The sequence below is a fragment of the Entelurus aequoreus genome, linkage group LG20 (assembly GCF_033978785.1).
Source record: "Entelurus aequoreus isolate RoL-2023_Sb linkage group LG20, RoL_Eaeq_v1.1, whole genome shotgun sequence".
In the NCBI taxonomy this organism is placed as follows: domain Eukaryota; kingdom Metazoa; phylum Chordata; class Actinopteri; order Syngnathiformes; family Syngnathidae; genus Entelurus; species Entelurus aequoreus.
Genome location: NC_084750.1, coordinates 27,855,870 through 27,872,218, shown reverse-complemented (window position 1 = coordinate 27,872,218; position 16,349 = coordinate 27,855,870). Strand labels below are relative to the sequence as shown.

The window sequence follows — 16,349 nt, the reverse complement described above, 5'->3', positions numbered from 1 at the left end:
AGCGTGTTGATGCGTGTGGAATATCATGTGCAATGCATGCAGTCCTGCAGCGTGTTTTTTTATGTGTGATATCATGTGCGATACAAACAGTCTTGCAGCATGTTTACTTGTGTGTGATATCATGTGCGAAACAAACAGTCCTGCAGTGTGTTTGTGTGTAATATCATGTGCAATACACGCAATCATGCGGCACGTTTACTTGTGTGCGATATCATGTGCGATGCAATCAGTCTTGCAGCATGTTTACTTGTGTGTGATACAAGCTATCCTGCAGCATGTTGATGTGTGTGGGATATCATGTGCAATACATGCAGTCCTGCAGCGTGTTTCTTATGTGTGATAACATGTGCAATACAAGAATTATTGCAGCATGTTTACTTGTGTGTGATATCATGTGCGATACAAACAGTCCTGCAGCGTGTTGATGTGTGTGGGATATCATGTGCAATACATGCAGTCCTGGAGTGTGTTTCTTATGTGTGATATAATTTGCGATACAAGCAGTCTTGCAGCATGTTTATTTGTGTGTGATATCATTTGCGATACAAACAGTCCTGCAGTGTGTTTGTGTGTAATATCATGTGCAATACAAGCAATCATGCAGCGTGTTTACTTGTGTGCGATATCATGTGCGATACAATCAGTCTTGCAGCATGTTTACTTGTGTGTGATACAAGCAGTCCTGCAGCATGTTTACTTGTGTGTGATATCATGTGCGATACAAGCTATCCTACAGCATGTTGATGTAAGTGGGATATGATGTGCGATACAAGCAGTCCTGCAGCGTGATTAATTGTGTGTGTGATATAATGTGCGATACAAGCAGACCTGCAGCGTGTTTAATTGTATGTGATATCATGTGCGATAAAAACAGTCCTGCAGCGTGTTGATGTGTGTAGGATATCATGTGCAATACATGCAGTCCTGCAGCGTGTTTCTTATGTTTGATATCATTTGAGAAACAAGCAGTATTGCAGCATGTTTACTTGTGTGTGATATCACGTGCGATACAAACAGTCCTGCAGTGTGTTTGTGTGTAATACCATGTGCAATACACGCAATCATGCAGCGTGTTTACTTGTGTGCGATATCGTGTGCGATACACTCAGTCTTGCAGCATGTTTACTTGTGTGTGATACAAGCAGTCCTGCAGCATGTTTACTTGTGTGTGATATCATGTGCGATACAAGCTATCCTGCAGCATGTTGATGTAAGTGGGATATGATGTGCGATACAAGCAGTCCTGCAGCATGTTTACTTGTGTGTGTGATATAATGTGCGATACAAGCAGTCCTGCAGCATGTTTACTTGTGTGTGTGATATAATGTGCGATACAAGCAGACCTGCAGCGTGTTGATGTGTGTGGGATATCATGTGCAATACATGCAGTCCTGCAGCGTGTTTCTTATGTGTGATATAATTTGCGATGCAAGCAGTCTTGCAGCATGTTTACTTGTGTGGGATATCATGTGCGATACAAACAGTCCTGCAGTGTGTTTGTGTGTAATACTATGTGCAATACACGCAATCATGCATCGTGTTTACTTGTGTGCGATATCATGTACGATACAATCAGTCTTGCAGCATGTTTACTTGTGTGTGATACAAGCAGTCCTGCAGCATGTTTACTTGTGTGTGATATCATGTGCGATACAAGCTATCCTGCAGCATGTTGACGTGTGAGGGATATAATGTGCAATGCATGCAGTCCTGCAGCGTGTTTCTTATGTGTGATAACATGTGCGGTACAAGAATTATTGCAGCATGTTTACTTGTGTGTGATATCATGTGCGATACAAACAGTCCTGCAGCGTGTTGATGTGTGTGGGATATCATGTGCAATACATGCAGTCCTGCAGCGTGTTTCTTATGTGTGATATCATGTGCGATACAAGCAGTCTTGCAGCATGTTTACTTGTGTGTGATATCATGTGCGATACAAACAGTCCTGCAGTGTGTTTGTGTGTTATATCATGTGCGATACAAGCAGTCATGCAGCGTGTTGACTTGTGTGTGATATCATGTGCGACATGAGTAGTTCTGCAGCGTGTTTACTTGTGTGTGTGATATCATGTGCGATATGAGTAGTTCTGCAGTGTGTTTACTTGTGTGTGATATCATGTGCGATATGAGCAGTCCTGCAACCTGTTGACTTGTGTGTGATATCATGTGTGATACAAGCAGTCTCTCAGCATGTGGACGTGTGAGGGATATCATATGGGATACGAGCGGTCCTGCAGTATGTTTACTTGTGTGTGCTATTGTGTGCGATACAACTAGTCCTGCAGCATGTTTACTTGTGTGTGATATCATTTGCGATACAAGCAGTCCTGCAGCATGTTTACTAGTGTGTCATATGATGTGCGATGCAAGCAGTCCTGCAGCGTGTTGACTTGTGTGTGATATCATGTGCAATATGAATAGTTCTGCAGCGTGTTGACTTGTGTGTGATATCATGTGCGATACAAGCCATCCTGCAGTGTGTTGATGTGTGTGTTATACCACGTGCGATACGAGCAGTCCTGCGACCTGTTGACCTGTGTGCGATATCATGTGTGATACAAGCAGTCCTGCCACATTTTGACCTGTGTGTATGTGATATCATGTGCGTATTAGAAGGCATCGCCAACAAATGTGTCCGCATCGTTCAACTTATTGAGCTTTACATCATGAATTATTGTGACCACTAGTTGTCACACACAAAATACCACTCCAATTCAACTTAAAGTCAAATCAAATCACATCAAATCAAATCAACTTAATTTATAAAGCACATTTAAAATTTACCACAGAGGTAGCCAAAGTGCTGTACAATGGGCAGGTTAAAAGATAATATGAGTACCGAGCAAACACAACACAACACAAACAGAACATGATAAAAAATACAAATAAAAAATAAAAAATAAAAAAAATTAATGAAAAATAAATAAATAAATAAATAAAAAATTAAAATAAAGAAGCATAAGTCCATTCCAGTTGTTAACAATAAATATTGTTGTGTTTTACATAGCTACCATTGTTCTCTGTTTGATTAATTTTACCTCATTAAACATTTCTACAAAATAATATAAGTATTAATGCTGATATTGTATCGGTTCAATTTTCAAGGCTACAATGGTATCGCAAGTGAAATAAACACCCTTGATTATAATAATAATAACAATAATATTAAACTGATGTATGACCTTAGACAACAAAATAAACTGACATATTACTACCTCAGACAACAAAATAAACTGACATATTACTACCTCAGACAACAAAATAAACTGATGTGTGACCTCAGACAACAAAATAAACTGATGTATGACCTCAGACAACAAAATAAACTGATGTGTGACCTCAGACAACAAAATATACTGATGTATGACCTCAGACAACAAAATAAACTGATGTATGACCTCAGACAACAAAATAAACTGATGTGTGACCTCAGACAACAAAATAAACTGATGTATGACATCAGACAACAAAATAAACTGACATATTACTACCTCAGACAACAAAATAAACTGATGTGTGACCTCAGACAACAAAATAAACTGATGTATGACCTCAGACAACAAAATAAATAATAAAAATAACAATAAATAATAAAAAAAATTTTTAAATTTGGCTTTAATATGATGTATTTCGGAAAAAATACTTTAATGTATATACGGTATATTTAAAAAAATCCTAATAGTGCATGTATTTGTGTATGACACATTTGAAAACATATATATATATATATATATATATATATATATATATATATATATATATATATATATATATATATATATATATATATATATATATATATATATATATATATATATATATATATATATATATATATATATATATATATTGAAGTCCTCATAATTTTTTATTAATCCTAAATATACATTTGTATTAGTTTTCCCTGAGTTTTATCATGAAGGCACACTTTTCCTGCACATTTGTGCATTATGGCTCCATTTTTTTCACGCCATTTTTTGCACAGCTTTTTTTCCCTGCGGCCAAAGATGAAGACGCAGTTGCACGGTGCTCTCACGCTTGCTGCTTACATCTCCACAGAGGAGCCTCGCCGTGCACCTTGTGCTCCATGCAGATCTTTTCTTGCATTTTTATTTCCTTTCATGACACATTCGGCGCCATTTTCGCCCTGCGCCAAAACTGAGGGGAAATAAAGAGCGCCGCTGGTCACCGTGCGCCATTTGGACGGCGAAACACACACGCATATATAGAAGCGGGAGTCTATATATGCCATCATCATCATCACATCGGCCGAGAGTTACACACCTGCAAGCATCTCACACTGCAGGCCTCGGCCAATGACAGCCTGCTACCCTCAACTTTGACCCCCGCCGGGGTCATGCTTTGGGGACAGGAGACACACATGGGGTCAGGCTAAGCACGCACTCAAGCAAGCACCGAGAAGAGCGGTGAGAGGGACAACGTTAGCGAACGTGTGGTGAGCGCACAGAGCGAGAAGAGGTGAGAGAGGAAGAAGAAGTTGAGGCTCTGCAGAGAAAGGGGAAGAGAAGAGGACACGCCCGTAAGCAGACCAGGAGAAGGTTACACAACACAAATCATACATCACAACTTTGGTGCCGCTTTCCATGGGCCGCCATCTTTGCTACGTGCAGTATGTGAAGGTTATGCCCTCGTACACAGCGTCATACCCACCCCTCATCCAACTAATGTTAGAAATATAATAACCAGTATTTGTATATAATAACCATCATATAATAACTAGTATTTGTATATAATAACCATCATAAAATAACCAGTATTTGTATATAATAACCATCATATAATAACTAGGATTTGTATATAATAACCATCATATAAAAACTAGTATTTGTATATAATAACCATCATAAAATAACCAGTATTTGTATATAATAACCATCATTTAATAACCAGTATTTGTATACAATAACCAGCATATGATACCCAGTATTTGTATATAATAACATCATATAATAACCAGTATTTGTATATAATAACATCATATAGTAACTAGTATTTGTATATAATAACCATTATTTAATAAACAGTATTTGTATAAAATAACCATCATATAAGTATTTGTGTATAATAACATCATAAAATAACTAGTTTTTGTATATAATAACCATCATTTAATAACCAGTATTTGTATATAATAACCATCATATAATAAGTATTTGTATATAATAACCATCATATAATAACTAGTATTTGTATATAATAACCATCCTAAAATAACCAGTATTTGTATATAATAACCATCACATAATAACTAGGATTTGTATATAATAACCATCATATAAAAACTAGTATTTGTATATAATAACCATCATAAAATAACCAGTATTTGTATATAATAACCATCATTTAATAACCAGTATTTGTATACAATAACCAGCATATGATACCCAGTATTTGTATATAATAACATCATATAATAACCAGTATTTGTATATAATAACATCATATAGTAACTAGTATTTGTATATAATAACCATTATTTAATAAACAGTATTTTTATAAAATAACCATCATATAAGTATTTGTGTATAATAACATCATAAAATAACTAGTTTTTGTATATAATAACCATCATTTAATAACCAGTATTTGTATATAATAACCATCATATAATAAGTATTTGTATATAATAACCATCATTTAATAACCAGTATTTGTATATAATAACCAACATATAATACCGAGTATTTGTATATAATAACCAACATATAATAACCAGTATGTGTATATAATAACATCATATAATAACTACTATTTGTATATAATAACCATCATTTAATAAACAGTATTTGTATATAATAACCATCATATAATAAGTATTTGTATATAATAACCATCATTTAATAACCAGTATTTGTATATAATAACCAGCATATAATACCGAGTATTTGTATATAATAACCAGCATATAATAACCAGTATGTGTATATAATAACATCATATAATAACTACTATTTGTATATAATAACCATTATTTAATAAACAGTATTTTTATATAATAACCATCATATAATAAGTATTTGTATATAATAACCATCATAAAATAACTACTTTTTGTATATAATAACCATCATTTAATAAACAGTATTTGTATATAATAACCAGCATATAATACCGAGTATTTGTATATAATAACCAGCATATAATAATCAGTATGTGTATATAATAACATCATATAATAACTACTATTTGTATATAATAACCATCATTTAATAAACAGTATTTGTATATAATAACCATCATATAATAAGTATTTGTATATAATAACATCATAAAATAACTACTTTTTGTATATAATAACCATCATTTAATAAATGGTTTTTGTATATAATAACCATCATTCAATAACCAGTATTTGTATATAATAACCCATATATATATATATATATATATATATATATATATATATATATATATATATATATATATATATATATATATATATATACATATATATTACATATATGTATATATATATATATATATATATATATATATATATATTTACATATATATATATATATATATATAAATATATATATATATATATATATATATATATATATATATATATATATATATATATATATATATATTTATATATATGTATATATATATATATATATATATATATATATATATATATATATATATATATATATATATATATATATATATATATATATATGTATTAGGGGTGTGGGAAAAAATGGATTCGAATTTGAATCTCGATTCTCACGTTGTGCGATTCAGAATCGATTCTCTTTTTTTTTTAAACGATTTTTTAAATTTATTATTTATGTATTTATTTATTTATGTATTTTTTATTCTTTTTTTTTTTTATTTTAATTAATCAATCCAACAAAACAATACACAGCAATACCAAAACAATGCAATCCAATTCCAAAACCAAACCCGACCCAGCAACACTCAGAACTGCAATAAACAGAGCAATTGAGAGGAGACACAAACACAACACAGAACAAACCAAAAGTAGTGATATATATATATATATATATATATATATATATATATATATATATATATATATATATATATATATATATATATATATATATATATATATATATATATATATATATACTGTATACAGTATACATACATATATATATATATACATACATATATATAGACATACATATATATATATACATATGTGTATATATATATATATATATATATATATATATATATATATATATATATATATATACATATGTGTATATATATATATATATATATATATATATATATATGTATATATATATATATATATATATATATATATATATATATATATATATATATATATGTATATATACATATGTATATATATATATATATATATATATATATATATATATATATATATATATATATATACATATGTGTATATATATATATATATATATATATATATATATATATATATATATATATATATTAGGGCTGTCAATCGAATAAAATAATTTTCCGCGATCAGTTAACTCAAAGTGAATCGCAGATGGGTATAATTTTTCATCATTAATAAGTGTACCCAAGACAGATAATTTTCACGGGGGGTGGTTTCATTCGTGACAATGTTTTAACCTTCTCTATTAAATAATAAAATGTAATATTGAGCCTGCTAATCATTCTGAAATTGACAACTCGACCAGAACATATTATATAATAATTTACAGATTATTTCAGCCAGCCGGAACGCTACAATACATTATATTACATTATTTTGTTAGGTTTGGTGGCTAACAGGAAGCCGTACATTAAGGAGAAACCCTAAATGTAGTTTAACTAGATGTAAAGCCTAGCGCTTCTATTTTGAAGTGTGCGATTGGTTTGAGAAAGTGTCATGACAAGTTTTAATGTTGGATCAACTGTTTGCAATAAAAAAAAAGTCTCCTTTCGACATCCTGCCGACTGTCTTTCATTTCTGTTGAACTTCTATGTCATCTTACTTACTAAATCAGTCACAGTAACAATCTACTATAAATGTTATCACAGTAACAATCTACTATAAATGTTATGTTATCACTGCAACTTAACTGCAAACCTGAACACTGAAGTGAAGCACCACCCACATCGAGAATGACGCGCTCAGTAGATGTTTGCTGCAGGGATATCACCTCTTCTCACGGTGAAAAATAGTTGGTTCTATGTTTTTGTATCACCTCAATCGTAGGTTACTAGTTTACTAGTTCACCATTACATCATTGAAGAAAACCCAGGATAGAACAGTGGTTAAGACTGCTGCCTCTGAGTCCGTAGTCTGAGTTCAAATCCTTGACTTTTAAAGCTGAGGAATTTGTTTTACCTCTATCATATATCACTGATTGCATTTGTAAATAAACAAAAATCATGAATCAACAAGATTCTGGATAGTTTAATAGTCAACACTGTGGGCTCCCCAGAATCCCACTTCAGCAACACCCATGATAGCATAGTGGTTAAGATTTGAACCCAGCACCCTTTATTCCAAGTCAACAGTCTTACCCACTGTACTACCCTGGGTCTTGAGAAATCTTGTCTCCGGCTTGTATAGAAAGCTAATCAGAGACTTTTTGCTGGGTAAACTACACTATAAACCAGTGGAATAACCCGACTGGTATTGAACCCAAGACTGTTTAATCCTATCCAAGAGTCTTAACCACTGGGCCATCCTGCCACTTGTAAGCCATTCTTTCCGGCTCATATAAAAAGCTAATCAGAGACTTAAGGTGGAACAAAATACTACCAACTTACCTGGGATTGAACCCAGCACCCTTCATTCCAAGTCAACAGTCTTACCCACTGTGCTATCCTGGGCCTTATGAAATCCTGTATCCGGCTTGTATAGAAAGCTAATCAGGGACTCTTTGCTGGGTAAAATACACAAGAGGTGGACCAAAATGCTGTCGACCTGACTGGTATTGACCTCAGGACTGTTTATTGCATGTCAAGAATCTTAACCACTGGGCCATCCTGGGTCTTTTGAAGATGTTTTTCTGGCTCATATAAAAAGGTAATCAGGGACTTGTTGCTGGGTAAACTACACTATAAAATAGTGGAATAAAATACTGTCAAACCGTCTGGTATTGAACGCAGGACTGTTTAATCCTAATCAAGAGTCTTAACCACTGTGACATCCTGACACTGTTAAGTCATTCTTTCCGGCTCATATAAAAAGCTAATCGGAGACTTAAGGTGGAACAAAATGCAACCAACCTACCTGGGATTGAACCCAGCACACTTCATTCCAAGTCAACAGTCTTAACCACTGTGCTATCCTGGGTCTTGCAAAACCTTGTATCCGGGTTGTATAGAAAGCTAATCAGGGACTCTTTGCTTGGTAAAATACACAATCGTTTGACAGCCCTAATATATATAAATTAGGGGTGTGGGAAAAAATCGATTCGAATTCGAATAGCGATTGTCACGTTGTGCGATTCAGAATCGATTCTCATTTTTAAAAAATCGATTTTTATTTCTTTATTTCTTTTTTCTTTCTTTTTTTTATATATATTTTTTTAATTAATCAATCCAACAAATTAATACACAGCAATACCATAACAATGCAATCCAATTCCAAAACCAAACCCGACCCAGCAACATGGTTCTAGTGCCCGTCACAATTTTTCAAATTTACCCCATTCATTTAAAACTGTTTCCACAATTTAAACTGGTAATAAATACAGATTTATACAGGTTTTAAATAATATGATGACAGATTTACACATGCAAACCACTTCTCCCCATGCGTGACAGAGCTTTTCTGCCTGTCACTCACACATACTCACACATATACATACCAGTTCAAAGTTGCTGCTGCAACACAAGAAGCGAGAACAAAAAGCGTCTCATATTGGGCGAGTAAACATAAATATAAAATGTAATTTTATTGAATTAAATCAATTGGGTGAAATAAAAAATAAACATGCAAATTTAAAATCTTGAAAGACATTTTTACAAAACATAACAAAAATACATGTTTGAAGTTGCGGGTGAACTCTGCGGGTGGGTCATACTAACAGTGGCCACTAGAGGTTATACATATTCTTTGAGCGTTCTCTTTAATCGACGCCCCAATTAGTGAAATTGTCGCTGTTTCCCTCCAAATATGGCGTGATGTCCTTAATTACACTTTAAGCTGCGCCAGCTGTCATTGCAGAGAGCCAATGAAATTCAAATCGTACGTCGTATTAGGATAAGATTTTAATCATGGAGGAGTGAGAAAACACAAGATGTGCAAGAGGTCGTCGTCTAGGAGGATGTTTCAGGTCACGACAGGGCGGTTGAGAAAGGTGAAAGGTCGGCAAACTGAGGCACCGATGAAACAGTTTCTGACACGCAAGCAGAAAGCCGCATGCTGTTTGTGCACACTGCACCAATTATGTCAGCACACCATTGCGTAATCCATGAAGGATTATGCAACAGATATTCTGGAATGTGCCGTACTCGCTAATCCCGTTTATCAGTGGCTGCGTAGCTCAAATAAACTGATGTATGACCTCAGACAACAAAATAAACTGATGTGTGACCTCAGACAACAAAATAAACTGACATATTACCTCAGACAACAAACTAAACTGATGTGTGACCTCAGACAACAAAATAAACTGACATATTACCTCAGACAACAAACTAAACTGATGTGTGACCTCAGACAACAAAATAAACTGATGTGTGACCTCAGACAACAAACTAAACTGATGTGTGACCTCTGACAACAAACTAAACTGATGTGTGACCTCAGACAACAAACTAAACTGATGTGTGACCTCAGACAACAAACTAAACTGATGTGTGACCTCAGACAACAAACTAAACTGATGTGTGACCTCAGACAACAACAAAATAAACTGTTGTATGAACTCAGACAGCAAAATAAACTGATGTGTGACCTCAGACAACAACAAAATAAACTGACGTATGACCTCAGACAACAAAATAAACTGATGTGTGACCTTAGAAAACAAAATAAACTGATATATGACCTCCGACAACACAATAAACTAATGTGTGACATCAGAAAACCAAATAAACTGATGTTTGACATCAGACAACCAAATAAATCGATGTATGACCTCAGACAACATAATAAACTATTTCGACCTCAGACAACAAACTAAACTGATATGTGACCTGGGACAACAAATAAACTGATGTGTGACCTCGGACAACCAAATAAACTGATAGGCAACCAAATAAACTGATGTGGGACCTCAGACAACAAAGTAAACTGTTCTGTGACCTCATACAACAACAAAATAAACTGATGTGGGACCTCAGACAACAAAACAAACTTGAGTGTGACCGAAACAACAACAACAAAATAAAGTGGTGTGTGACCGAAACAACAACAACAAAATAAACTGATGTGTGACCTTGGACAACAAAATAAACTCATGTGTGATCTCAGACAACAAAATAAACTGATGTGTGACCTTGGACAACAAAATAAACTGATTGTGACCTCAGACAACAAAATAAACTGATGTATGACCTCAGACCACAAAATAAACTGATATGTGACCTCAGACAACAAAATAAACTGATGCATGATCTCAGATAATAACAACAACAAAACAGCAGAGCTCTCTTGTAATAATAAAGATCTTTCACTAGAGTTTCTACGGTATGTCCCTAAAAATAGCAGTGTGATCCTGTCTTGTAGAGGATCTTTGACAATCATTTTTGTAGTTAAGTAGATCATTAAAAACAGAAGAGTGGTCCTGTTACGTAGAGGATCTTTGACCTGCTTCAAAACAGCAGTAAGCAAAGAGAAGAATGAATGAATGAATGAATGAATGAATGAATGAATGAATGAATGAATGACAGGACAAAGGCCATGTTCTGTTTCCAAACAGGAAATGACAAACATTCACGAAATCTGACGCCATGCTCGCCAGAAAGTTTCCACGAGGACAACGAGGCGATCGAAGCGAAACGAGCGACTGCTTGCGTCGCTTTCTTGTGCCACAAAGTTGTGGCTTTGTGTCAAGCAGCAGCTCGGAAGAAATCCAAGTTCCGTTCTCTTCTTTCCAGATAACAAAATTAAACGTCAACATTCCCACGCCATTAGAAACGTCTCCTTTGCGTTCTCTTCATCAGCTATAATTGCTCCAGCCACCAGAGGGCAGCAGGGACTTTGTCTAATGGGCGATCAGATTAGATTAGATACTTTTTTTGATTAATTGTTAATAATCATGTTAAATTACTTGTTTCGTGATCATTTATGTGCACTCCAAATAAATAATGCATTCATCTGTTCACATACGATGGATCATATGTGGTCATTTTTGTGATTATGGCCCCCGACTTAATGCGTTTTATTCGACGCAGTGAAGCCCGGTTGCTAGAGTGTGCATGCGAAGGCGGATTAGATGGCGGATAATTGCTTTACGACGAGCTCTTTAGCTAATGGCCGGGCTGTAATGTCCTTTTCCCCCAGACGGAAGTGAAGGAATGGACGTGGATGCGAACATGGGAGACGATGCGGCCACTCACGTTAATGCTGTGGCCGGGAGAAATGGCTGCCCTGAGACTGCAGGCCTCTCTGCATGAATTAGTGAGGAGGTGCACTATCCTGGACAGGAAGAGCGTACAGGGGAACATTTCATGAAGATCAGCATGCATGTCAGGCCTTTGTCAACATTGTTGGACAGTCTTGGGAACATGAAACACTGCTTAGTTTTATCCATTTCTCCTTCGATGCACGCTTTATCTTGGACGTTAAATATCAGAGGGAGTGTGGAATGCGTGTATTTTGCTCTTCTTTTTTTTTTATTCTACCTGACAAATTTATGAGCCCAGAAGTTCCCAAAACTTCACAAAATTGATGCAACTTTTTAAAAGTTTGATCAAAGTAACATGTTTTAACTTGTATTTGAAGTAGGTTTAATGCAATCAATTTGCTTTCTTCTCTCATTTTTCTGACATTTTTTGGAAAGTTTTAATTAACTTTTGTGACGATCTGTCACTTCATTTCTGTTTGTGCTTCCTTGTTTTGTATTTACTTCCTATCAGGGCTCTTATTTTGTTTCCGTTTCCTGCTTGTACCACTGAGTGCTGTGCTGATTGGCAGCCGGTCCACACCTGCTGCCAATCAGCATGTTTCTATTCATGCCTGTCTCGCGCGCTCCTCAGTGCTCGAGGATTGATTTATGTTTGGACCTTTTTTGCACGACTGCTTCATTTTCTGTTTTTGAGTGAATTAAACCATCTTACCTGATTACCACTCTCCTGGTTCCTGCATCTTAGGGTAACTACCATTGCAGCCATGCAAGTTCCCAACAAATTTTGTTTCATCTCCAACTTAATTAAACCAAGTTTTACCATGAATTAATTTACGTGGACCCCGACTTAAACAAGTTCAAAAACTTATTCTGGTGTTACTATTTAGTGGTCAATTGTACGGAATATGTACTGAACTGTGCAATCTACTAATAAAAGTTTAAATCAATCAATTCAATTCAATCAAAACCTATGAAAGGCATTTAATTAGGTGTGGTGTTATTAATTAGCTGCCTTTTTTCATGTTCAGTAAACCTAATTTTGTTGCATCTGCAACTTATCACTTATCAGTTCACCACAAATGAAAAAAAAACCATTAAGTTCACAGAACTTGCAAAAATTGACTGGAAAATGTCGCAACACTTTTTTAAAGTTGCATCAAAGTAAAACATTTTACAGGTTACGAGTATGTGCGTACTTCACCATCGTATTCTTCATTTGATACATTATATGACCGTAGTCGTAGTGGTAGACTTTGCCATAGCTTTCTGTGTCATCTGCACTTTTTTTCGATGTTCGTATTCCTGCCTGATTATTGGAATAAATCAGTTTTCTTTTCTGCACGCTGCTTCCGGACGTCCATCTGCATCTTGGGGTAACGACCACCGCATAAACATGCGACCCCGACGTGACATTTAATTTTATTATTTTTTGCAACTTGAGCTTTCCTTTAAATGTACATTATTAAATTGTATTTTTCCATTTAAACATAACCTTATGTGTATTCAACTGTGTGTCTTCTCTATATAGAATAAATGTTAACTGTATTTTTTTGTACAATTTTGGTTTAATTTCATGTGTATTTGCATGTATTATGTATTCCTATCTACACTTAATTTTAAGTGTATTTAATTGTAATATTGTATTTTATTTAACATTAATTTTGATTGTATTTTGTTGTATTATTTTCTATTTAAACTTAAATTTAAGTGTATTTAATTGCATTATTTTTTGTAACTTGAGCTTCCCTTTAAATGTACAGTATTAATTGTATTTTCCATTCAAACATGTATTTATTTGTATTTAAATGTATGTTATCCTATTTAAACTTATTTTTAAGTGTATTTTGTTGTATAATTATGTCTATTTAGGCTTAATTTTAAGTGTATTACCATGTTTATTTTTCCTAACTAGACTTAATTTTAAATGTATTTATTCGTATTTTTTCTTTTTTAAATGTATTTTAATTGTAATTTGTTGTTGTTTTCTATTTTAGTATATATATTTGTTTTTATTATTTGAAATCAATTTTAATTGTAGTTTCTTGTTTTTTTTGTATTTAGCCATAATTTTAAGTGTACTTACATGTATTATGTATTCATATCCACACTAAATTTTAAATGTATTTAATTGTAATATTTTTTGCTGCTTGAGCTTCATTTTAAATGTACATTATTTGCCCTGATGTGGGATCTGAGCCGAGGATGTCGTTGTGGCTTGTGCAGCCCTTTGAGACACTTGTGATTTAGGGCTATATAAATAAACTTTAATTGATTGATTGATTATTTAATTGTATTTTTTCTACTCAAACATAAATGTAGGTGTATTTAATTGTGTGGTTTTTTTTTATTTAATTTAAAGTAAACCTAATTCTATCACTTTTTCTCTTGAAACTAAATTTTTTTCTATGTAAACTTTTTTTTTTAAGTGTATTTATTTGTACAATTTTCGTCAGCATCTCTCCAAGTAATCATTCAATAATCAACAAACTGCAATTAATACTTTTGCTGCTATGGCAACTATTTCACGTCAGGTGGTAAAACAAGGGGAAAAAAACATGCCTATACAGATTTTAAAAGGCATATCGCTCATTTTTAATCAAGCCTCAATTTTACGAGCTCTCGTCCAATTTCTTGCTCTGCTTTTTTTTTTTTTTTTTTTTTTTAACTCCACAGCGATTCCCTCCTTCTTTCCGCGGTGGTTCTCTTCAATTTTTACGAGTCATATCAACTTTACAAAATGGACAAAAGTTGTGAAAAAAGCGAAGAAAAAAAAAACTTCAAAAAAGGCACACCCGCTGAAGCGCTCAGCAGTGACTAGTAGTGTACTGCAAAGCGCGGCAAGTGACATGGTTTTGGCTCCGCCTCCTCACTGAAATGCTGCGCCCTGCATTTTTTTCCTGCATTAACCTCTTAAGGCCCAAGCTGTTTGTTTACATGCTTTTTTTATTTCTCTTTGCTATTTGGGCTTATTGGACCCTAATTAGAATAAAAACTACAAATCATCTTTTAATATTATGTACTTAGTCCATAAGTACACGAACGTGTACTTCATGTGTAGTGACATGCAAATTTTTATTTCTACACTTTTTTTCCAAATTCCATTGTATGTTATAGTCTTCTGCCACCACCAGATAGCAGTATAAGTGTCCATATGTCGGCATAAGACCCCAATTCAGTAGTGTAAACAATTTTGGAAATAAGAGCTAAAAGGTTCTGTCCACGCATGTGGCCACTAAGGCCTTTAGAGGTTAAATGAATGAATGAATGAATGGAGCGTTTGCTCACTAAAAGTTGGTAAATCGCGGTTCCACTGCACAAATGTGTGATACTCGCAGTGACCACCAGGAGATGATTCTTTGAGGAACCCTCCTCCAAACAAGACCGGCGAGCGTGTCAACGTGGCAAAATCGCACCCGCGGCAACAGGAGCGGGACTCACCTTGAAGCGCCATGAGGAGGACCAGAGGCAGCAACGCCCGTGTTGCAGGCATCTTCTCACGCAGACGAGCACGCAACCTACAGGTGCACGAGAAAGGTCCAGAATGAAGAAAGGAGGCTGGGTGCGGCCCCCTCCACGACCCCCCCTGAAGGAAGAACACAAAGGAGGCGTGGCAGCAGTCCTCACCTCCCCAAAAACTCCCAACGCCTCACAGCTGCGGTCCGGTCTCAGCCCCAAACGTGTCAGGTTGCACCACTCCCGGTGTCACGTTTCTTTCCACCAGTGGGCTCCACCTCTTCTTCTCCTGGAGCGAAGAAGGCCGATGGAGATGAGAGACACAGGTGTTGTTGGAGCCTGCCCTGCCCACAAATAAAGCTA

At 34.6% G+C, this 16,349-nt stretch overlaps 1 protein-coding gene across 3 annotated transcripts in view; it reads right to left on the bottom strand.

The window, feature by feature from the left end:
• LOC133636157 (sodium channel subunit beta-1-like) overlaps window positions 1-15,986 on the bottom strand; it is a 28,044-nt gene extending 12,058 nt beyond the window's left edge. For 2 of the 3 annotated variants that reach the window (XM_062029888.1, XM_062029887.1), the window contains exon 1: window positions 15,972-15,986. In XM_062029888.1, coding sequence (XP_061885872.1) covers window positions 15,972-15,984 — 13 coding nt within the window. In that variant the 5' untranslated portion in view covers window positions 15,985-15,986. Of the gene's footprint in view, window positions 1-4,287; window positions 4,427-15,971 lie in introns of those variants that run through there. The other variant, XM_062029889.1, reaches the window with a different exon arrangement.
• Window positions 15,987-16,349: the final 363 nt, after the last annotated feature.